Source organism: Maylandia zebra, linkage group LG16 (genome assembly GCF_041146795.1).
Source record: "Maylandia zebra isolate NMK-2024a linkage group LG16, Mzebra_GT3a, whole genome shotgun sequence".
NCBI classification, from domain to species: Eukaryota; Metazoa; Chordata; class Actinopteri; order Cichliformes; family Cichlidae; genus Maylandia; species Maylandia zebra.
Genome location: NC_135182.1, coordinates 26,581,127 through 26,606,244, shown reverse-complemented (window position 1 = coordinate 26,606,244; position 25,118 = coordinate 26,581,127). Strand labels below are relative to the sequence as shown.

General features: G+C 38.2%; 4 protein-coding genes across 4 annotated transcripts; all 4 read right to left on the bottom strand.

The window, feature by feature from the left end:
- Positions 1-2,692: 2,692 nt before the first annotated feature.
- On the bottom strand, positions 2,693-3,622 carry LOC143412908 (olfactory receptor 6F1-like). The gene has a single exon (XM_076874707.1). It carries the CDS (start codon positions 3,620-3,622, stop codon positions 2,693-2,695), a length of 930 nt encoding a protein of 309 aa, XP_076730822.1.
- Positions 3,623-6,689: 3,067 nt separating this feature from the next.
- LOC112436133 (olfactory receptor 6F1-like) lies at positions 6,690-7,619 on the bottom strand. The gene has a single exon (XM_024805375.2). It carries the CDS (start codon positions 7,617-7,619, stop codon positions 6,690-6,692), a length of 930 nt encoding a protein of 309 aa, XP_024661143.2.
- A 5,062-nt stretch (positions 7,620-12,681) lies between these two features.
- LOC112436136 (olfactory receptor 4B13-like) lies at positions 12,682-18,741 on the bottom strand. Its single transcript, XM_076874706.1, has 4 exons — positions 18,643-18,741; positions 15,611-15,676; positions 14,988-15,382; positions 12,682-13,021 (listed from the first exon to the last, which is right to left on the bottom strand). Exons 1-4 carry the CDS (start codon positions 18,739-18,741, stop codon positions 12,682-12,684), a joined length of 900 nt encoding a protein of 299 aa, XP_076730821.1.
- Positions 18,742-22,501: 3,760 nt separating this feature from the next.
- On the bottom strand, positions 22,502-23,377 carry LOC143412907 (olfactory receptor 10Z1-like). The gene has a single exon (XM_076874705.1). The coding sequence runs from the start codon at positions 23,375-23,377 to the stop codon at positions 22,502-22,504; it is 876 nt and encodes a 291-aa protein (XP_076730820.1).
- Positions 23,378-25,118: the final 1,741 nt, after the last annotated feature.

Here is a 25,118-nt window from a genome sequence, read left to right as displayed (position 1 = left end):
TCCTGTTTGTTTCTATATGTGTCTTTCTGGCTGCTGTTACAAGCAAATTTCCCCTTGTGGGACAATTAAAGGATTATTCTATTCTAATGCTGTTTCTATCAAACTATTTTTCTCCTACAGTTACACAGAGGCCTGACAACAATATTATACATTCACATTATAATGCAGCCACCTAATGTTATCACATCATATCACAACTCCACACTGTGTATCTAAGCCCTCAGTTCCCAGTCTTGTCATTCCGTCCATTCCTCATGTGTGTTTTCAGTTCAGTCCATCCAGTCAGCCAGCAAACCATTAATTTATTAATTCACTCACTCACTCCCTCACTCATTCATTCATTTATTCAATTGGTATAGTCAGTCCGTCTTCTCATGTTCTGTTCATCCTGGCTTCACAACAAACATCATCCACATCCTTCACCAGCCTGCGAGTCCTGTGTTTGAGTCCTCTCTTCCTTCCACACATTACATTGTGTCACATATATAGAGACTGTTTATACATAGGGCCCAGAATTCTGTACTAACATGAACCTTGTACAATGTGTGGTGCCAACTCATAAACAAAAACACACTTGCTGTATATATAGTACTGTCAGGCCTTTATTTTTTAACAGCAGCTCTGTGGAAAGAAGGTAGTTTTAAAGCAGCATGAATCTATAACCTACTAAGCAATCACTTCTTTCTTCCCCTGTCTTTGAATTAATTTGCAAACTGTGAAACTGATATTCTGTTAAATATAGACATCATCATGTCAGTTATATTTTCTGAATTAGCCTTGTGATATAAGTGTACAATGAGCGAGACTACAGAGGCACCCGAAAAACTGGCTAAACTTTGAGCCACAGTAAACACGTCACTCTTGAGACTCAAACATTTTATGCTTGAAAAAAGGATATAAATATGAGTCTGTTATTTGAGAAACATAAACCTATTTACTGTAAATGACAATAAATTGACCAATTTACATCTCAATGGAACGTGTTAGAGATATGGCATTATGACACCTCAAGTTCAAACGATAAGATGACCTGGATTAAACCTAAAACCAGAAGTGGAAATGCATTTTAGTTTACATCTGAAAAAATGTAAAAAACAAGAAACAATAATAATAAATTTTTAAAAGGTAAAATATGTGTTAGTTGTCTTTAGATCTTTGATAGTCTAAAGGTCAAATTTAAGTAAACAATAATGCTTTTTACTGAGACTTGGTTGTCTTGGTGCATTTATAGTTAATGTTATGAGGCCTTCATTTGCTGTCATGTACAAGAGAATAATGTACATTTTTGAAATTTTATTTTGCTCTATTTTTATTTGGTGAACAAAAAACTCTTAATTTTGAAGTTCTTTTAAAATAAAATAAACCCAATATCCTGTTTCGTATTTTGGTGAGTTTAAATCCATATATGAGAGGATTCATAACTGGAGGGATGATGAGAAATTCAATAGTGATGAAGTTTTGGAGGCTTTGAGGTAAACGTGTAGAGCCAGATATCATGTACACTGGATCAAGAAAAAACAGGAAAGTCATCAAAGAGATCAGGTGGGGCACACAGGTCTGCGTAAACTTTAACCTGTCCTCTCTGGACCTCGCACATGTTTTAATAAGATATATGTAAATCCAAATTATAAAAAGCCAATGACACAGATAAACAATAAGTGTTACATTTGCACTGATGTTTTTTCTAAAGATGTCAACATCAGGACAAGCAAGTTTAATTATTAACCAGTTTAGATACAAGACTCTCTGAATGTTTATATCACACAACTTGAGTCTTGATGTTAGCAGGACATTGATGGAGAAAAGGCAGAAAAGGTGTTAGCCTGGAGAAACACACCAGCTGAGAGAGCCTCCTTCCTAGTTAAGGCGAGGAAGGAGTAGAAGAGAAGGGAGTTACTGTTAAAATACTTTTGTTTTTTTTTGTTTTTTTATTTTATGCTATGGGATTGAAAAACTTCAAAAAACAAAAGCACAATTTTATGCTTGATATGCTAAACAAAACTTTAATTTTTAAAGTAGTAAATACTACAGTATGTCAAGCAATGGGGATATATGATCAGATTTAAAAAATTCAGAATTATGGTGTCATTAATTAATGTACAGAGAGAAATTTACATATAAATTTAAAAACAAAAAAAATGCCAAATAAAAGTAGGTAACAGTTCAATTACTATTACTATTTTTCCAAAATAATAATAATAAAAACCCTATATAAATACATAAATACTACTGAAAAAATACAACCTAATAACACTGATCCTTATATTTATACATGTAACGTGTTTATTGAAAAAAAGAAACATTAAGCATTGTTAACTGACCTTTGTGATAAACTGAGATGTAACACACAGGGATGCCTGCACTAACCAGCCCTTTACAACAGAATATTTCATACAATATTTTGTTTACTTTAAACCTAAAACACTTTGAAATAAACCTGTTTAATCAACTTGCACATATATCAGCTAATATACCTTGAACATCAAGACACAGCAAGGCAAAGAAATGAAAAGTCAATTTGTGATGATTTCTGAATGGTATATAGATGAATTTTACAACAGTACTTAAAAACTCATGCAGAATCCTTTTTCCTTAGACAAGGCAAACATGACTAAATGTTTCTGAATCAAGTGCCTTCAGAAAGACTTGTATTTATATTGCTGCATCTGTTTTGAATATTTTTGAATTCAAATCATTTCCCTTTCAAATAAATTAAACTCAAGATTCTGTTTCGTATTTTGGTGAGTTTAAATCCATACATGAGAGGATTCATAACTGGAGGGATGATGAGAAATTCAAGAGCGATGAAGTTTTTGAGGCTTTGGGGTAAATCTCTGGAGCCAAAGCGCAAGTACATCGAATCAAAAGCCAGTACAGTGAAATTTATGATCACAGAAGTCAGATGGGGCACACAGGTCTGCGTAAACTTTACTCTGTCCTCTCTGGACCTCACACATGTTTTAATAATATATATGTAAGTCCAAATTATGAAAAGCCAATGAGACAGATAAATGACAAGTATCACATATGCACTGATGTTATTTGAAAAAGTGTCAGCTTCAGGACAAGCAAGTTGAACAATTAACCAGTTTAGACATAAGGCTCTCTGAATCTTTATACCACATAACTTGAGTCTTGCTGTAAGCAGGACATTAATGGCAAAAACACAGAAAGGTGTCAGCCAGGAGAAACACACCAGCTGTGAAAGCCTCCTCTTAGTCATGAAAGAGTGGTAGTGCAGAGGTCGACATATAGCCAGATACCTGTCAAAGGCCATGACAGTTAAAATAGACAAATCACAGCAAGCAAATGAATACATGATAAAAGCTTGTAAAAGGCACCCTTCATAGGAGATTCTGTGAGAAGACGACAGTAAATCTGAAAGGAATTTTGGGTAGAAACCTGTGGTTCCATAAAGTGCATTAATGCAGAAGCTGCTCAGTAAAATGTACATAGGTTCATGGAGGCTTTCATCCAAGACAATGAGCAGCACAAGAGAAATATTGAAGAACAAAATCACACAGTAATACAGTAAAGTAACTGAGAAGAGGGGTACTGTGAAATTCATTATCTCATTAAATCCTGACAGAATGAAACTTCTTTCATTAGACTGATTAACCATGATCAGAGGGCACATCTACCTTTTTAAAATAACAACATAACAGAGCACTGAGCTGCTGCGTCTGTACCTGACTAATGTCTGCTGTCCCTCTTCACCTCCCATTAATTATAGAATAAAATAAAATACTATATACAGTACAATAAATAGAATAAAATATACATTAGGATAGAAATAGAATGCAAATGCTTTATACAACTGAGTAAAAATACAACTTTGTCAGAAAAAGAGTATTGCACTCAGAGTGTGTGGATGTGTGTGTTTGATCAGTTAAAGTCTTTGTTGTGGAGTCTGACAGCAGTGAGGAGGAAAGACCTGCGAAATCTCTCCGTCCCACACCGTGTGTGCCGCAGCCTGCCACTGAAGGAGCTGCTCAGTGCTGTCACAGTCTCCTGCATGGGGTGGGAGATGTTGTCCAACAGGGATGAGTGTATGTTTCTGTTCTGTGTCCTGTTTGTTTCTATATGTGTCTTTCTGGCTGCTGTTACAAGCAAATTTCCCCTTGTGGGACAATTAAAGGATTATTCTATTCTATTCTAATGCTGTTTCTATCAAACTATTTTTCTCCTACAGTTACACAGAGGCCTGACAACAATATTATACATTCACATTATAATGCAGCAACCTAATGTCATCACATCATATCACAACTCCACACTGTGTATTTAAGCCCTCAGTTCCCAGTCTTGTCATTCCGTCCATTCCTCATGTGTGTTTTCAGTTCAGTCCATCCAGTCAGCCAGCCAACCATTAATTTATTAATTCACTCACTCACTCACTCATTCATTCATTTATTCAATTGGTATAGTCAGTCCGTCTTCTCATGTTCTGTTCATCCTGGCTTCACAACAAACATCATCCACATCCTTCACCAGCCTGCGAGTCCTGTGTTTGAGTCCTCTCTTCCTTCCACACATTACATTGTGTCACATATATAGAGACTGTTTATACATAGGGCCCAGAATTCTGTACTAACATGAACCTTGTACAATGTGTGGTGCCAACTCATAAACAAAAACACACTTGCTGTATATATAGTACTGTCAGGCCTTTATTTTTTAACAGCAGCTCTGTGGAAAGAAGGTAGTTTTAAAGCAGCATGAATCTATAACCTACTAAGCAATCACTTCTTTCTTCCCCTGTCTTTGAATTAATTTGCAAACTGTGAAACTGATATTCTGTTAAATATAGACATCATCATGTCAGTTATATTTTCTGAATTAGCCTTGTGATATAAGTGTACAATGAGCGAGACTACAGAGGCACCCGAAAAACTGGCTAAACTTTGAGCCACAGTAAACACGTCACTCTTGAGACTCAAACATTTTATGCTTGAAAAAAGGATATAAATATGAGTCTGTTATTTGAGAAACATAAACCTATTTACTGTAAATGACAATAAATTGAACAATTTACATCTCAATGGAACGTGTTAGAGATATGGCATTATGACACCTTAAGTTCAAACGATAAGATGACCTGGATTAAACCTAAAACCAGAAGTGGAAATGCATTTTAGTTTACATCTGAAAAAATGTAAAAAACAAAAAACAATAATAATAAATTTTTAAAAGGTAAAATATGTGTTAGTTGTCTTTAGATCTTTGATAGTCTAAAGGTCAAATTTAAGTAAACAATAATGCTTTTTACTGAGACTTGGTTGTCTTGGTGCATTTATAGTTAATGTTATGAGGCCTTCATTTGCTGTCATGTACAAGAGAATAATGTACATTTTTGAAATTTTATTTTGCTCTTTTTTTATTTGGTGAACAAGAAACTCTTAATTTTGAAGTTCTTTTATCCAAATCCAAATTCTAAAAAGCCAATGACACAGATAAACAATAAGTGTTACATTTGCACTGATGTTTTTTCTAAAGGTGTCAACATCAGGACAAGCAAGTTTAATTATTAACCAGTTTAGATACAAGACTCTCTGAATGTTTATATCACACAACTTGAGTCTTGATGTTAGCAGGACATTGATGGAGAAAAGGCAGAAAGGTGTTAGCCAGGAGAAACACACCAGCTGAGAGAGCCTCCTTCCTAGTTAAGGCGAGGAAGGAGTAGAAGAGAAGGGAGTTACTGTTGAAATACTATTATTGCATTGGTTTTTGTTGGGGTTTTTTTATGCTATGGGATTGAAAAACTTCAAAAAACAACAGCACAATTTTATGTTTGATATGCTAAACAAAACTTTAATTTTTAAAGTAGTAAATACTACAGTATGTCAAGCAATGGGGATATTTGATCAGATTTAAAAAATTCAGAATTATGGTGTCATTAATGTACAGAGAGAAATTTACATATAAATTTAAAAACAAAAAAAAAAGCCAAATAAAAGTAGGTAACAGTTCAATTACTATTACTATTTTTCCAAAATAATAATAATAAAAAACCCTATATAAATACATAAATACTACTGAAAAAATACAACCTAATAACACTGATCCTTATATTTATACATGTAACGTGTTTATTGAAAAAAAGAAAGATTAAGCATTGTTAACTGACCTTTGTGATAAACTGAGATGTAACACACAGGGATGCCTGCACTAACCAGCCCTTTACAACAGAATATTTCATACAATATTTTGTTTACTTTAAACCTAAAACACTTTGAAATAAACCTGTTTAATCAACTTGCACATATATCAGGTAATATACCTTGAACATCAAGACACAGCAAGGCAAAGAAATGAAAAGTCAATTTGTGATGATTTCTGAATGGTATATAGATGAATTTTACAACAGTACTTAAAAACTCATGCAGAATCCTTTTTAAAATGAAATTCTTAGTCAAAAACATGAAAAAAATGTTGTTTTCATTTAACATTCGTGCTGGATTGAGCAAATATGTCATATATGACAAATATGTGTCATATTATGACAAATATAACAAAGAATATTAGTAAAATTAGTCTAGTCCAAATATATGTTTGCCTTAGACAAGGCAAACATGACTAAATGTTTCTGAATCAAGTGCCTTCAGAAAGACTTGTATTTATATTGCTGCATCTGTTTTGAATATTTTTGAATTATTTTAAAAAAGGAAATCTAACCTTAATGGAAATCATTTCCCTTTCAAATAAATTAAACTCAAGATTCTGTTTCGTATTTTGGTGAGTTTAAATCCATACATGAGAGGATTCATAACTGGAGGGATGATGAGAAATTCAAGAGTGATGAAGTTTTGGAGGCTTTGGGATAAATCTCTGGAGCCAAAGCGCAAGTACATCGCATCAAAAACCATTACAGTGACATTTATGATCACAGAAGTCAGATGGGCCACACAGGTCTGCATAAACATTACTCTGTCCTCTCTGGACCTCACACATGTTTTAATAATATATATGTAAGTCCAAATTATGAAAACATAATGAAAATGATAAATGACAAGTATCACATATGCACTGATGTTATTTGAAAAAGTGTCAGCTTCAGGACAAGCAAGTTGAACAATTAACCAGTTTAGACACAAGGCTCTCTGAATCTTTATACCACATAACTTGAGTCTTGCTGTAAGCAGGACATTAATGGCAAAAACACAGAAAGGTGTCAGCCAGGAGAAACACACCAGCTGTGAAAGCCTCCTCTTAGTCATGAAAGAGTGGTAGTGCAGAGGTCGACATATAGCCAGATACCTGTCAAAGGCCATGACAGTTAAAATAGACAAATCACAGCAAGCAAATGAATACATGACAAAAGCTTGTAAAAGGCACCCTTCATAGGAGATTCTGTGAGAAGATGACAGTAAATCTGAAAGGAATTTTGGGTAGAAACCTGTGGTTCCATAAAGTGCATTAATGCAGAAGCTGCTCAGTAAAATGTACATAGGTTCATGGAGGCTTTCATCCAAGACAATGAGCAGCACAAGAGAAATATTGAAGAACAAAATCACACAGTAATACAGTAAAGTAACTGAGAAGAGGGGTACTGTGAAATTCATCGTCTCATTAAATCCTGACAGAATGAAACTTCTTTCATTAGACTGATTATCCATGATCAGAGGGCACATCTACCTTTTTAAAATAACAACATAACAGAGCACTGAGCTGCTGCGTCTGTACCTGACTAATGTCTGCTGTCCCTCTTCACCTCCCATTAATTATAGAATAAAATAAAATACTATATACAGTACAATAAATAGAATAAAATATACATTAGGATAGAAATAGAATGCAAATGCTTTATACAACTGAGTAAAAATACAACTTTGTCAGAAAAAGAGTATTGCACTCAGTGTGTGTGGATGTGTGTGTTTGATCAGTTAAAGTCTTTGTTGTGGAGTCTGACAGCAGTGAGGAGGAAAGACCTGCGAAATCTCTCCGTCCCACACCGTGTGTGCCGCAGCCTGCCACTGAAGGAACTGCTCAGTGCTGTCACAGTCTCCTGCATGGGGTGGGAGATGTTGTCCAACAGGGATGAGTGTATGTTTCTGTTCTGTGTCCTGTTTGTTTCTATATGTGTCTTTCTGGCTGCTGTTACAACCAAATTTCCCCTTGTGGGACAATTAAAGGATTATTCTATTCTAATGCTGTTTCTATCAAACTATTTTTCTCCTACAGTTACACAGAGGCCTGACAACAATATTATACATTCACATTATAATGCAGCCACCTAATGTTATCACATCATATCACAACTCCACACTGTGTATCTAAGCCCTCAGTTCCCAGTCTTGTCATTCCGTCCATTCCTCATGTGTGTTTTCAGTTCAGTCCATCCAGTCAGCCAGCCAACCATTAATTTATTAATTCACTCACTCCCTCACTCATTCATTCATTTATTCAATTGGTATAGTCAGTCCGTCTTCTCATGTTCTGTTCATCCTGGCTTCACAACAAACATCATCCACATCCTTCACCAGCCTGCGAGTCCTGTGTTTGAGTCCTCTCTTCCTTCCACACATTACATTGTGTCACATATATAGAGACTGTTTATACATAGGGCCCAGAATTCTGTGCTAACATGAACCTTGTACAATGTGTGGTGCCAACTCATAAACAAAAACACACTTGCTGTGTATATAGTACTGTCAGACCTTTATTTTTCAACAGCAGCTCTGTGGAAAGAAGGTAGTTTTAAAGCAGCATGAATCTATAACCTACTAAGCAATCACTTCTTTCTTCCCCTATCTTTGAATTAATTTGCAAACTGTGAAACTGATATTCTGTTAAATATAGACATCATCATGTCAGTTATATTTTCTGAATTAGCCTTGTGATATAAGTGTACAATGAGCGAGACTACAGAGGCACCCGAAAAACTGGCTAAACTTTGAGCCACAGTAAACATGTCACTCATGAGACTCAAACATTTTATGCTTGAAAAAAGGATATAAATATGAGTCTGTTATTTGAGAAACATAAACCTATTTACTAGGGGTGCAACGACACACAAAATTCACGGTTCGGTTCGGTTCGATACTTTGGTGTCACAGTTCGATAGATTTTCGATACAAAAAAAATGTTCATGCCTTTTTAATTTGTCATTTATTAAAATTATAAATATATATTTTAACTCAAAAGTACAGTTTTTAAATTTAACCCTAACCCTTGTGCGTGTTTTTTATTTTGACAACGAATACGCACCTGCCGACCACTTATGTGCAGCCCTGGTTATTTAGCTCGTCATATTGCAGCCACAGAAATTCTTTTGTCCATGAAACCATAAAGCTGCACTTTCTTTTTGCCTTATAGTCTGATTTGTCATAACTTCTCCGTTTTGTGGTAAGCTTTTCTTTGGCTGTCACTTCTTCACCCTGACCTGTCTTATTTGGCTCAGCAGAACTGAAATATATATCCTGTTGCTTTTACACACGCACTCACATAAGCTCAGCGATTCTCTGCGCGATCAACCTCTCACATGTTTATGCTTGCTGCGGGAGATTTCACTTGTCATGTTTGCATAGTAAGCTAACAATTAATAAGACGATGTCATAGGAATTGGTGCACAAATTATCATCACTCACAGATCAGTGCTGTCGCTCTCTATACACAGTTCGCGCGATTGCAAAGTGAAAGCAAAAAAACAAGCGAAAATTCAAACGCGATTTCAATATGTCACATATTGACAGTGGCTCACCGATGCCAATGACATAATTACCCAGCTACATTTCCGAAAGAATGCAAAAGCATTGACATATATTTTTCCTTCCTACGATAGCCCGACGGGCAGGGCAGAGATAGATTTTGGTACCCCGACTGAAAAAATCGCTAGCTCCGGGACGTCGGGCTAGCGATATTGCGAGCCCTGTATCTGATTGAGGAATCACTCATCTTTGGAAAAGAGAGTTTATTACAGAGAAATGTCTCTTTCCAAAATAAAAGCTATACTATACGCTTCTTCTGGGCTATATTCTCAGCAGCATAAGGAGAATCCTGTGCTAACAGCTGTCTAAATGACTCGGCTAAAGTTAGTAGCATGCTTGCTTGTTTCTTTTCTGCTTCCACTTGTCTTTGCACTAGGATGATGTCGGCGTAAATGTGCAGTCATATTCGTTGTGTTCCCACTAGTGCTTTCAGGTTAATCTCGTTGAAATGACCTTAACGCCACAACACGGCAAATCTCCGTTAACGAGCTACCGCCGATCGCCCCGTGCATGGGGCTAGACGGCCAACACGTTAACGAGCTAACTGCGCTAACACACTAGTTCCCACCCATGTAATTGAGCATTGCATGGCACATCCAACATACTGTTTTACTTTAGTCCATGACTCGCTTACCTTCAGGGTCATACGTCACATGAAAAATAATTCCAAACGCCAGATCTGAATGAGGGTGGGGGAGGTCCATGTTGTAAGGAGAGCTTAACTTCTGTCTCGCTAGCTTGCCCTGCGCTCTTCCTTCTGACGACGCTGTCTGTGTTGAGCGCTCAGTGAATCTGCATTCGACTACTCCGCCTAGGCTGCACTGTTGACCCTAGGCGGAGTAGTCGAACGCAGATTCACTGAGCGCTCAACACAGACAGCATCGTCAGAAGGAAAGTTGATAAAATAAATTAAAAATTTTGTATTGTTCGATACATATGCGTACCGAACCGAAACCACTGTATCGAACGGTTCAATATCGATACGAATATCGTTGCACCCCTACTATTTACTGTAAATGACAATAAATTGACCAATTTACATCTCAGTGGAACATGTTAGAGATATGGCATTATGACACCTTAAGTTCAAACGATAAGATGACCTGGATTAAACCTAAAACCAGAAGTGGAAATGCATTTTAGTTTACATCTGAAAAAATGTAAAAAACAAAAAACAATAATAATAAATTTTTAAAAGGTAAAATATGTGTTAGTTGTCTTTAGATCTTTGATAGTCTAAAGGTCAAATTTAAGTAAACAATAATGCTTTTTACTGAGACTTGGTTGTCTTGGTGCATTTATAGTTAATGTTATGAGGCCTTCATTTGCTGTCATGTACAAGAGAATAATGTACATTTTTTGAAATTTTATTTTGCTCCATTTTTATTTGGTGAACAAGAAACTCTTAATTTTGAAGTTCTTTTAAAATAAAATAAACCCAATATCCTGTTTCGTATTTTGGTGAGTTTAAATCCATATATGAGAGGATTCATAACTGGAGGGATGATGAGAAATTCAATAGTGATGAAGTTTTGGAGGCTTTGAGGTAAACGTGTAGAGCCAGATATCATGTACACTGGATCAAGAAAAAACAGGAAAGTCATCAAAGAGATCAGGTGGGGCACACAGGTCTGCGTAAACTTTAACCTGTCCTCTCTGGACCTCGCACATGTTTTAATAAGATATATGTAAGTCCAAATTATAAAAAGCCAATGACACAGATAAACAATAAGTGTTACATTTGCACTGATGTTTTTTCTAAAAGTGTCAACATCAGGACAAGCAAGTTTAATTATTAACCAGTTTAGATACAAGACTCTCTGAATGTTTATATCACACAACTTGAGTCTTGATGTTAGCAGGACATTGATGGAGAAAAGGCAGAAAGGTGTTAGCCAGGAGAAACACACCAGCTGAGAGAGCCTCCTTCCTAGTTAAGGCGAGGAAGGAGTAGAAGAGAAGGGAGTTACTGTTAAAATACTATTATTGCATTGTTTTTTTTTGTTTTTTTTGTTTTTTTATTTTATGTTATGGGATTGAAAAACTTCAAAAAACAACAACAGCACAATTTTATGCTTGATATGCTAAACAAAACTTTAATTTTTAAAGTAGTAAATACTACAGTATGTCAAGCAATGGGGATATTTGATCAGATTTTAAAAATTCAGAATTATGGTGTCATTAATTAATGTACAGAGAGAAATTTACATATAAATTTAAAAACAATAAAAATGCCAAATAAAAGTAGGTAACAGTTCAATTACTATTACTATTTTTCCAAAATAATAATAAAAAACCCTATATAAATACATAAATACTACTGAAAAAATACAAACTAATAACACTGATCCTTATATTTATACATGTAACGTGTTTATTGAAAAAAAGAAAGATTAAGCATTGTTAACTGACCTTTGTGATAAACTGAGATGTAACACACAGGGATGCCTGCACTAACCAGCCCTTTACAACAGAATATTTCATACAATATTTTGTTTACTTTAAACCTAAAACACTTTGAAATAAACCTGTTTAATCAACTTGCACATATATCAGCTAATATACCTTGAACATCAAGACACAGCAAGGCAAAGAAATGAAAAGTCAATTTGTGATGATTTCTGAATGGTATATAGATGAATTTTACAACAGTACTTAAAAACTCATGCAGAATCCTTTTTAAAATGAAATTCTTAGTCAAAAACATGAAAAAAATGTTGTTTTCATTTAACATTCGTGCTGGATTGAGCAAATATGTCATATATGACAAATATGTGTCATATTATGACAAATATAACAAAGAATATTAGTAAAATTAGTCTAGTCCAAATATATGTTTGCCTTAGACAAGGCAAACATGACTAAATGTTTCTGAATCAAGTGCCTTCAGAAAGACTTGTATTTATATTGCTGCATCTGTTTTGAATATTTTTGAATTATTTTAAAAAAGGAAATCTAACCTTAATGGAAATCATTTCCCTTTCAAATAAATTAAACTCAAGATTCTGTTTCGTATTTTGGTGAGTTTAAATCCATACATGAGAGGATTCATAACTGGAGGGATGATGAGAAATTCAAGAGCGATGAAGTTTTTGAGGCTTTGGGATAAATCTCTGGAGCCAAAGCGCAAGTACATCGCATCAAAAGCCAGTACAGTGGCATTTATGATCACAGAAGTCAGATGGGGCACACAGGTCTGCGTAAACTTTACTCTGTCCTCTCTGGACCTCACACATGTTTTAATAATATATATGTAAGTCCAAATTATGAAAAGCCAATGAAAATGATAAATGACAATTATCACATATGCACTGATGTTATTTGAAAAAGTGTCAGTTTCAGGACAAGCAAGTTGAACAATTAACCAGTTTAGACACAAGGCTCTCTGAATCTTTATACCACATAACTTGAGTCTTGCTGTAAGCAGGACATTAATGGCAAAAACACAGAAAGGTGTCAGCCAGGAGAAACACACCAGCTGAGAGAGCCTCCTTCCTAGTTAAGGCGAGGAAGGAGTAGAAGAGAAGGGAGTTACTGTTGAAATACTATTATTGCATTGGTTTTTGTTGGGTTTTTTTTATGCTATGGGATTGAAAAACTTCAAAAAACAACAGCACAATTTTATGCTTGATATGCTAAACAAAACTTTAATTTTTAAAGTAGTAAATACTACAGTATGTCAAGCAATGGGGATATTTGATCAGATTTTAAAAATTCAGAATTATGGTGTCATTAATGTACAGAGAGAAATTTACATATAAATTTAAAAACAAAAAAAAAAGCCAAATAAAAGTAGGTAACAGTTCAATTACTATTACTATTTTTCCAAAATAATAATAATAAAAAACCCTATATAAATACATAAATACTACTGAAAAAATACAACCTAATAACACTGATCCTTATATTTATACATGTAACGTGTTTATTGAAAAAAAAAAAAGAAACATTAAGCATTGTTAACTGACCTTTGTGATAAACTGAGATGTAACACACAGGGATGCCTGCACTAACCAGCCCTTTACAACAGAATATTTCATACAATATTTTGTTTACTTTAAACCTAAAACACTTTGAAATAAACCTGTTTAATCAACTTGCACATATATCAGCTAATATACCTTGAACATCAAGACACAGCAAGGCAAAGAAATGAAATATCAATTTGTGATGATTTCTGAATGGTATATAGATGAATTTTACAACAGTACTTAAAAACTCATGCAGAATCCTTTTTCCTTAGACAAGGCAAACATGACTAAATGTTTCTGAATCAAGTGCCTTCAGAAAGACTTGTATTTATATTGCTGCATCTGTTTTGAATATTTTTGAATTCAAATCATTTCCCTTTCAAATAAATTAAACTCAAGATTCTGTTTCGTATTTTGGTGAGTTTAAATCCATACATGAGAGGATTCATAACTGGAGGGATGATGAGAAATTCAAGAGTGATGAAGTTTTGGAGGCTTTGGGGTAAATCTCTGGAGCCAAAGCGCAAGTACATCACATCAACAGCCATTACAGTGACATTTATGATCACAGAAGTCAGATGGGCCACACAGGTCTGCATAAACATTACTCTGTCCTCTCTGGACCTCACACATGTTTTAATAAGATATATGTAAGTCCAAATTATGAAAACATAATGAAAATAACAAATAGCAATTATCACATATGCACTGATGTTATTTGGAAAAGTGTCAGCTTCAGGACAAGCAAGTTTAAGAATTAACCGGGTTAGACATAAGGCTCTCTGTGTCACGAGCTGAAAGCAGGGACTCAAGCGCAGAGCAGGTTGATGTCTCAGAACACGATTTATTTACACACCCGTGCAATAATATATACAGTGACGGGAAATTCAGGGTTCCAGGGGATTAGGGGAAGGCTCTCTCTCTCTCACGCTCGCTCACGTCCTCACACACGTTCGTACCGCGGGGAGGTCACAGGTCCGGGAAGATAAGCTGGAACAGGGAAAGGGAGACATCACTCACAAATCACGAAGGCATAAAGGTGTAAGACCATGGGAGCTGGAAAGGTAGACTAACGTCAGTAGCGCAATCATCCCGCGATGAGAGGATCTGTGACCCAGCCTCAAATAGAAGACGGATAATCAGCTGATCGCCAACAGCTGTGAGAGCCAAGGGCGGGAGCCAGCTGTGAGCTCCGCCCAGGCAGAGAGATAGGGGGAGAAAGAGAAAAAAACCACAAGTGTAGCCTTGTGAGGCCGGCTGGGCAGGCACGGGGACCATGACACTCTGAATGTTTATACCACATAACTTGAGTCTTGCTGTAAACAGGACATTAATGGCAAAAACACAGAAAGGTGTCAGCCAGGAGAAACACACCAGCTGTGAAAGCCTCCTCTTAGTCATGAAAGAGTGGTAGTGCAGAGGTCGACATATAGCCAGATACCTGTCAAAGGCCATGACAGTTAAAATAGACAAATCACAAAAAGAAAATGAATACGCGATAAAAGCTTGTAAAAGGCACCCTTCATAGGAGATTCTGTGAGAAGACGACAGTAAATCTGAAAGGAATTTGGGGTAGAAACCTGTGGTTCCATAAAGTGCATTAATGCAGAAGCTGCTCAGTAAAATGTACATAGGTTCATGGAGGCTTTCATCCAAGACAATGAGCAGCACAAGAGAAATATTGAAGAACAAAATCACACAGTAATACAGTAAAGTAACTGAGAAGAGGGGTACTGTGAAATTCATCGTCTCATTAAATCCTGACAGAATGAAACTTCTTTCATTAGACTGATTATCCATGATCAGAGGGCACATCTACCTTTTTAAAATAACAACATAACAGAGCACTGAGCTGCTGCGTCTGTACCTGACTAATGTCTGCTGTCCCTCTTCACCTCCCATTAATTATAGAATAAAATAAAATACTATATACAGTACAATAAATAGAATAAAATATACAATAGGATAGAAATAGAATGCAAATGCTTTATACAACTGAGTAAAAATACAACTTTGTCAGAAAAAGAGTATTGCACTCAGAGTGTGTGGATGTGTGTGTTTGATCAGTTAAAGTCTTTGTTGTGGAGTCTGACAGCAGTGAGGAGGAAAGATCTGCAAAATCTCTCCGTCCCACACCGTGTGTGCCGCAGCCTGCCACTGAAGGAGCTGCTCAGTGCTGTCACAGTCTCCTGCATGGGGTGGGAGAGGTTGTCCAGCAGGGATGAGTGTATGTTTTTGTTCTGTGTCCTGTTTGTTTCTATATGTGTCTTTCTGGCTGCTGTTACAAGCAAATTTCCCCTTGTGGGACAATTAAAGGATTATTCTATTCTATTCTAATGCTGTTTCTATCAAACTATTTTTCTCCTACAGTTACACAGAGGCCTGACAACAATATTATACATTCACATTATAATGCAGCCACCTAATGTTATCACATCATATCACAACTCCACACTGTGTATCTAAGCCCTCAGTTCCCAGTCTTGTCATTCCGTCCATTCCTCATGTGTGTTTTCAGTTCAGTCCATCCAGTCAGCCAGCCAACCATTAATTTATTAATTCACTCACTCCCTCACTCATTCATTCATTTATTCAATTGGTATAGTCAGTCCGTCTTCTCATGTTCTGTTCATCCTGGCTTCACAACAAACATCATCCACATCCTTCACCAGCCTGCGAGTCCTGTGTTTGAGTCCTCTCTTCCTTCCACACATTACATTGTGTCACATATATAGAGACTGTTTATACATAGGGCCCAGGATTCTGTGCTAACATGAACCTTGTACAATGTGTGGTGCCAACTCATAAACAAAAACACACTTGCTGTATATATAGTACTGTCAGGCCTTTATTTTTTAACAGCAGCTCTGTGGAAAGAAGGTAGTTTTAAAGCAGCATGAATCTATAACCTACTAAGCAATCACTTCTTTCTTCCCCTGTCTTTGAATTAATTTGCAAACTGTGAAACTGATATTCTCTTAAATATAGACATCATCATGTCAGTTATATTTTCTGAATTAGCCTTGTGATATAAGTGTACAATGAGCGAGACTACAGAGGCACCCGAAAAACTGGCTAAACTTTGAGCCACAGTAAACACGTCACTCTTGAGACTCAAACATTTTATGCTTGAAAAAAGGATATAAATATGAGTCTGTTATTTGAGAAACATAAACCTATTTACTGTAAATGACAATAAATTGACCAATTTACATCTTAATGGAACGTGTTAGAGATATGGCATTATGACACCTTAAGTTCAAACGATAAGATGACCTGGATTAAAGCTAAAACCAGAAGTGGAAATGCATTTTAGTTTACATCTGAAAAAATGTAAAAAACAAAAAACAATAATGATAAATTTTTAAAAGGTAAAATATGTGTTAGTTGTCTTTAGATCTTTGATAGTCTAAAGGTCAAATTTAAGTAAACAATAATGCTTTTTACTGAGACTTGGTTGTCTTGGTGCATTTATAGTTAATGTTATGAGACCTTCATTTGCTGTCATGTACAAGAGAATAATGTACATTTTTGAAATTTTATTTTGCTCCATTTTTATTTGGTGAACAAGAAACTCTTAATTTTGAAGTTCTTTTAAAATAAAATAAACCCAATATCCTGTTTCGTATTTTGGTGAGTTTAAATCCATATATGAGAGGATTCATAACTGGAGGGATGATGAGAAATTCAATAGTGATGAAGTTTTGGAGGCTTTGAGGTAAACGTGTAGAGCCAGATATCATGTACACTGGATCAAGAAAAAACAGGAAAGTCATCAAAGAGATCAGGTGGGGCACACAGGTCTGCGTAAACTTTAACCTGTCCTCTCTGGACCTCACACATGTTTTAATAAGATATATGTAAGTCCAAATTATAAAAAGCCAATGACACAGATAAACAATAAGTGTTACATTTGCACTGATGTTTTTTCTAAAGGTGTCAACATCAGGACAAGCAAGTTTAATTATTAACCAGTTTAGATACAAGACTCTCTGAATGTGTCATGGTCCTGGGTCGGTGACCCAGCGCTTTTAGTTTATTATGATGATGATTATTGTTCGAGTTCTATGTGTTATATCCGGTCTGTGTCTCTGTCTGTCTATGGTGTCACCCCGTCTTTATGCGAATCTGTCTGTTTAGTTCTGTGTCTTGTTTGGTTCCCTGTGTCTGAGTTTCCTGTCTTATTGTGAAGGTCTCTGTCTGATGTGAGTGTGTTCAGTTTACGTTTCCTCTGTCCCGTCAGCTCTGATTTCTCCCAGCTGTGTTGCCCTTCTGTCTCTCATCCCCTGATTACTGGTGTGTGTATTTAAGCCCTGTGTGTTCTCCTGCCTGTTGCTGGTTCGTCTGCGTTACGCTGTGTCAGTCTGCGTTACTCTGTGTCAGTCTGCGTTACTCTGTGTCAGTCTGCGTTACTCTGTGTCAGTCTGCGTTACTCTGTGTCAGTCTGCGTTACTCTGTGGTCCATGGTGTCCTGTTCCTCGTCCGTGTCTCTCTGCCTCTCACCCCATTCTGGTACCCTCTCAGGTTTGTCATTTAGCTTTCCCAGTTTAGGTCTTTAGTTTTGTCTTCCCTCTTGCCTGTTTTGTCATCTCACCACTGTGTAAATATAACATCACCAGCATTATCATCTACTGCCTGCGATTTGGGTCCTTTCTCCCGTCAATACCACACGGCTCGCCTCGGCAGCCATGACAGTACGAACCGGCCAAACATGGACCCAGCGGCATTCGCACCTTCCAAGGAGGTTCGGGAGGAATTAACCGATTCAGTTTCAAGATGGACTAATCTGTGGCTAGAGCATGAGGGGGAGGAACTTCGTCATGCTCTGGAGGCCCGACTACAGTGGCTAGTTTCCAATCACCCCTGGCTGCTGGATTCACTTCACCCACTCGTACAGGACTTCATCCTCAACACACTTCATCTTCACCCCCCAACTGCGACAGCTGACCTGCCTGGCTTACCGGAAGATCCTCTCCCCAGTCCACCAGAGGACTCTCAGCCGGACAAAATGCCGCCCGTTCAGTCGGCTTCTCCCTCCTTCCGGGCAAAACGGCGGTCATGCCGCCGTCATCCTTCGCTCGCCAAGCAAGCCCTCGGGGTCAGTGAGAGTGACTGTTTCATTTACATGCAGCCCCCCAGTGGCCAGCTCACACCAGCCCAGGCTTTTTACAAAGCACTGGGAATCATCCTCATTCCACCCAGCCTATCCACCCCACAGCAGGAGCAGCCACTTCAGAGCTGGCTCATATCACCGCCCGCTTCCCCTGCCGCTCTTGCCCCTTCTCCCAGGTGGAAGCGACGTCCACGCGGCCGTCAGTTACCGGCAGATTCTGTGAGTCAGGAACACAGTGTTTTTTCTGTTCCATCTGAGCTTGCATTCATGACCACTCTGTCAGTTGATCCTGAGTCTAGTAATTCAATGCCAGTCAACTCAGGTTTATTCAAATGTGAAAAGATTAATTCAGAAACGGTTAATTCTTTGTCAGATACTCCAAGGTCCGTTAACACATGCTCTGAGGATTTAAAGGACTGCTTTCATTCTGCCTCTTCCGAGTCCTGTGTTATGCTAACCAGGACTTTTAATCCGGAATCTGAAAATAAAAAAGACTATCTACTAGAAGCTCGGTTAGCCGCCCGGCCAGAAGCTCAGTCGCCACCTCCACCACATTCAGCCTCACCACCCATAGCTCAGTTACAGTCACAGCCAGACTTACTGCAAACTATGTTGCAATCCCTAGCCCAGTCAGTAGCCCAGTTGGCAGAAGAATCATCAGCCTTATCATCCATTCAGTCTCCCACTCCACCACCATTGTCATCACAACCATTATGTCAGTCACCCTCAGTTCAGCCTCCTGTTCAGCAGCCACCAGCCCTGCATCCTGTGTCAGTTTCTCCACCTGTACAACAATACAAGTCAATTCAACCTGAAAAACACTGTTCTTTGCCCATCCATTCCAAGCAGAGAGACAAATCTAATAATGTCAACATTCCTCAAAGGCTGGCCAGTTCTGAGACTGAGATGCACTCCAGGGCCTCCATTGAGGCTGGGTTTCAGACCCCAGCTGACTCTGGACCCCTGGAGGTTAAGAAGCCAGCTGAGGACTGCACCCGGCTGTTGCTGCCTGAGCAGAGTCAATGCTCTGTGCAGCTGCAGCCTGCTATGTGCCTGCCAGAGGCCCATGCGCCTGCTGGTCCTGTTCTGTGCATGCCAGAGGCCCGTGCGCCTGCTGGTTCTGTTCTGTCCCTGCCAGAGGTCCCTGTGCCCACTGGTCCTGAGACTGTTCTCGCTGGAGGGCCCGAGGAGCCCATCCAACCTCCTGCCTCGTCAGCTGGAGGGCCCGAGGAGCCCGTCCAGCCTCCTGCCTCGTCAGCTGGGGGGCCCGAGGAGCATCGTCAGCGTCGCCAGCTCCGGCTTCATCCTCCGCTTCAGCTGCTTCATCCTCGTCTGGCCCAGCCTCCGCTTCGCCTTCGTCTGGCCCAGCCTCCGCTTCAGCTGCTTCATCCTCGTCTGGCCCAGCCTCCGTGTCTTCGCCTTCGGCGTCGCCTGGTCCAGCCTCGTCTGGGTCTGTGGTTTATTGGCCGCCTTCCAGGCCACTGGTCGGGCGTCATCTCCATCGTAGGCGGCCCCCAGACCCCCTTCGCCTGAATCGCCGCCGCTGCCTTCCGCTGCCTTCCGCTGCCTTCCGCACGGCCGGCCCCTGGACCCCTTTCGCCTGAGTCGCCGCCGCTGCCTTCCGCACGGCCGGCCCCCGGATCGCCGCCGCTGCCTTCCGCACGGCCGGCCCCCTGAACTGTTTCCACGTCGCCGCCGTTGCCGTCCGCATGGCCGGCCCCCTGAACTGTTTCCACGTCGCCGCCGTTGCCGTCCGCACGGCCGGCCCCCTGAACTGTTCTTTTTTGGACTCCTCTTTTGTTTTGGGGCTTTCTTGTGCTTCGGTGTTTTGTTTCGAGCCCTCCTTCCTGGACCCCCGCTGCCCGCCCTGTTCGGGTTGTTTTCTGTTTTGGGCGGTTTTTGTGTTTTTCTTTCGTTTTCTTGTGTTGGGCTGTCTGGTGCCAGCCCTTGAGGGGGGGGTACTGTCATGGTCCTGGGTCGGTGACCCAGCGCTTTTAGTTTATTATTATGATGATTATTATTGTTCGAGTTCTATGTGTTATATTCGGTCTGTCTATGGTGTCACCCCGTCTGTTTGCGAATCTGTCTGTTTAGTTCTGTGTCTTGTTTGGTTCCCTGTGTCTGAGTTTCCTGTCTTATTGTGAAGGTCTCTGTCTGATGTGAGTGTGTTCAGTTTACGTTTCCTCTGTCCCGTCAGCTCTGATTTCTCCCAGCTGTGTTGCCCTTCTGTCTCTCATCCCCTGATTACTGGTGTGTGTATTTAAGCCCTGTGTGTTCTCCTGCCTGTTGCCGGTTCGTCTGCGTTACGCCGTGTCAGTCTGCGTTACTCTGTGGTCCACGGTGTCCTGTCCCTCGTCAGTGTCTCTCTGCCTCTCACCCCATTCTGGTACCCTCTCAGGTTTGTCATTTAGCTTTCCCAGTTTAGGTCTTTAGTTTTGTCTTCCCTCTTGCCTGTTTTGTCATCTCACCACTGTGTAAATATAACATCACCAGCATTATCATCTACTGCCTGCGATTTGGGTCCTTTCTCCCGTCAATACCACACGGCTCGCCTCGGCAGCCATGACAGAATGTTTATATCACACAACTTGATGTTAGCAGGACATTGATGGAGAAAAAGCAGAAAGGTGTTAGCCTGGAGAAACACACCAGCTGAGAGAGCCTCCTTCCTAGTTAAGGCGAGGAAGGAGTAGAAGAGAAGGGAGTTACTGTTAAAATACTATTATTGCATTGTTTTTTTGTTGGGGTTTTTTTTTTATGCTATGGGATTGAAAAACTTCAAAAAACAACAACAGCACAATTTTATGCTTGATATGCTAAACAAAACTTTAATTTTTAAAGTAGTAAATAATACAGTATGTCAAGCAATGGGGATATATGATCAGATTTCAAAAAGGACAGAATTATGGTGTCATTAATTAATGTACAGAGAGAAATTTACATATAAATTTAAAAACAAAAAAAATGCAAAATAAAAGTAGGTAACAGTTCAATTACTATTACTATTTTTCCAAAATAATAATAATAAAAAACCCTATATAAATACATAAATACTACTGAAAAAATACAACCTAATAACACTGATCCTTATATTTATACATGTAACGTGTTTATTGAAAAAAAGAAACATTAAGCATTGTTAACTGACCTTTGTGATAAACTGAGATGTAACACACAGGGATGCCTGCACTAACCAGCCCTTTACAACAGAATATTTCATACAATATTTTGTTTACTTTAAACCTAAAACACTTTGAAATAAACCTGTTTAATCAACTTGCACATATATCAGCTAATATACCTTGAACATCAAGACACAGCAAGGCAAAGAAATGAAATATCAATTTGTGATGATTTCTGAATGGTATATAGATGAATTTTACAACAGTACTTAAAAACTCATGCAGAATCCTTTTTAAAATGAAATTCTTAGTCAAAAACATGAAAAAAATGTTGTTTTCATTTAACATTCGTGCTGGATTGAGCAAATATGTCATATATGACAAATATGTGTAATATTATGACAAATATAACAAAGAATATTAGTAAAATTAGTCTAGTCCAAATATATGTTTGCCTTAGACAAGGCAAACATGACTAAATGTTTCTGAATCAAGTGCCTTCAGAAAGACTTGTATTTATATTGCTGCATCTGTTTTGAATATTTTTGAATTATTTTAAAAAAGGAAATCTAACCTTAATGGAAATCATTTCCCTTTCAAATAAATTAAACTCAAGATTCTGTTTCGTATTTTGGTGAGTTTAAATCCATACATGAGAGGATTCATAACTGGAGGGATGATGAGAAATTCAAGAGCGATGAAGTTTTGGAGGCTTTGGGGTAAATCTCTGGAGCCAAAGCGCAAGTACATCGCATCAAAAGCCATTACAATGGCATTTATGATCACAGAAGTCAGATGGGCCACACAGGTCTGCATAAACATTACTCTGTCCTCTCTGGACCTCACACATGTTTTAATAATATATATGTAAGTCCAAATTATGAAAACATAATGAAAATGATAAATGACAATCATCACATATGCACTGATGTTATTTGAAAAAGTGTCAGTTTCAGGACAAGCAAGTTGAACAATTAACCAGTTTAGACACAAGGCTCTCTGAATCTTTATACCACATAACTTGAGTCTTGCTGTAAGCAGGACATTAATGGCAAAAACACAGAAAGGTGTCAGCCAGGAGAAACACACCAGCTGTGAAAGCCTCCTCTTAGTCATGAAAGAGTGGTAGTGCAGAGGTCGACATATAGCCATATACCTGTCAAAGGCCATGACAGTTAAAATAGACAAATCACAGCAAGCAAATGAATACATGACAAAAGCTTGTAAAAGGCACCCTTCATAGGAGATTCTGTGAGAAGATGACAGTAAATCTGAAAGGAATTTTGGGTAGAAACCTGTGGTTCCATAAAGTGCATTAATGCAGAAGCTGCTCAGTAAAATGTACATAGGTTCATGGAGGCTTTCATCCAAGACAATGAGCAGCACAAGAGAAATATTGAAGAACAAAATCACACAGTAATACAGTAAAGTAACTGAGAAGAGGGGTACTGTGAAATTCATCGTCTCATTAAATCCTGACAGAATGAAACTTCTTTCATTAGACTGATTAACCATGATCAGAGGGCACATCTACCTTTTTAAAATAACAACATAACAGAGCACTGAGCTGCTGCGTCTGTACCTGACTAATGTCTGCTGTCCCTCTTCACCTCCCATTAATTATAGAATAAAATAAAATACTATATACAGTACAATAAATAGAATAAAATATACAATAGGATAGAAATAGAATGCAAATGCTTTATACAACTGAGTAAAAATACAACTTTGTCAGAAAAAGAGTATTGCACTCAGAGTGTGTGAATGTGTGTGTTTGATCAGTTAAAGTCTTTGTTGTGGAGTCTGACAGCAGTGAGGAGGAAAGACCTGCAAAATCTCTCCGTCCCACACCGTGTGTGCCGCAGCCTGCCACTGAAGGAGCTGCTCAGTGCTGTCACAGTCTCCTGCATGGGGTGGGAGATGTTGTCCAGCAGGGATGAGTGTATGTTTCTGTTCTGTGTCCTGTTTGTTTCTATATGTGTCTTTCTGGCTGCTGTTACAAGCAAATTTCCCCTTGTGGGACAATTAAAGGATTATTCTATTCTAATGCTGTTTCTATCAAACTATTTTTCTCCTACAGTTACACAGAGGCCTGACAACAATATTATACATTCACATTATAATGCAGCCACCTAATGTTATCACATCATATCATAACTTCCAGACACTCTAAACCAAGGCACAATGCACATTTCAAATTCCTTTAAATTTAAATATGTTTATATTAGAGATGGCACGATACCACTTTTTTATGTCCGATACCGATACCGATATCATGAATTTGGATATCTGCCGATACCGATATGAATCCGATATAGTGTTTTTTAATCAACAAAACTGTTTTTTTTAATATCTTGCTGCATTTTGTATAAGTTCATACTCAAGTTTAAAACAACAACTACACTAAAGCTATTCTGTTATACCTGTATGCAAAAAAAAAAAATTTCATAGTTCAGCAATACTGATCAATCTAATAAACTTAAACCTACACCATCCTCCCTATTCTGGTATTTTAAAGAGTACTTAGCGTAAATATTAAGCAACCTAACTAATAGGGTTCCAACTCCCAGCAACAACAAAAATAAATAAATAAAAAATAGGGAACCACCCCTCACGCTCCACCTCATGATGCTTAATCAACGTAATCAACCTTAATTTGATGCAGTGTGAAAAAAAAAGCACAGAAATCAATTATTTTTCAAGAAATATTAAATAGATTCAACATCTTTCTTCAACAAAATTGCAGACTGCACAGATGGTACCTTCCCAAAGGAAAAAGTACTATAGCTTACTAGGGTATATATATTAGACTTAATAGTCACTATATACAGTAATTGACTTCTATTCATTTTACATCAAATTAAAACTTTGGGTGTAAGATTCGGATAATTATTTATTAAAAGCTAGACATTTTAAATGAGAATAAGAAAGAAAAGTATGTCTTTGTGCCCCCTTTTCCCTGTTCATGACCTATCGGCCCCCCTGGCTAAACTTTGCTAGATCCACCCCTGCACAGTTACCAGCCGTCAGCTACGTAGAAAAAGATCCTCGAGTAGAAAGTAATAATAAATAAATTCTAACAACAGCTGATCAAGCTTAAACGTGCTGCTGTTGTTCAGCCGCTGGTTTCCTCTTTCTGGTGCAAAGTGGGCCAAAAACAAACCAGAGAGACGAACTCGCGACAGAAAAGCCGATCAGCTGA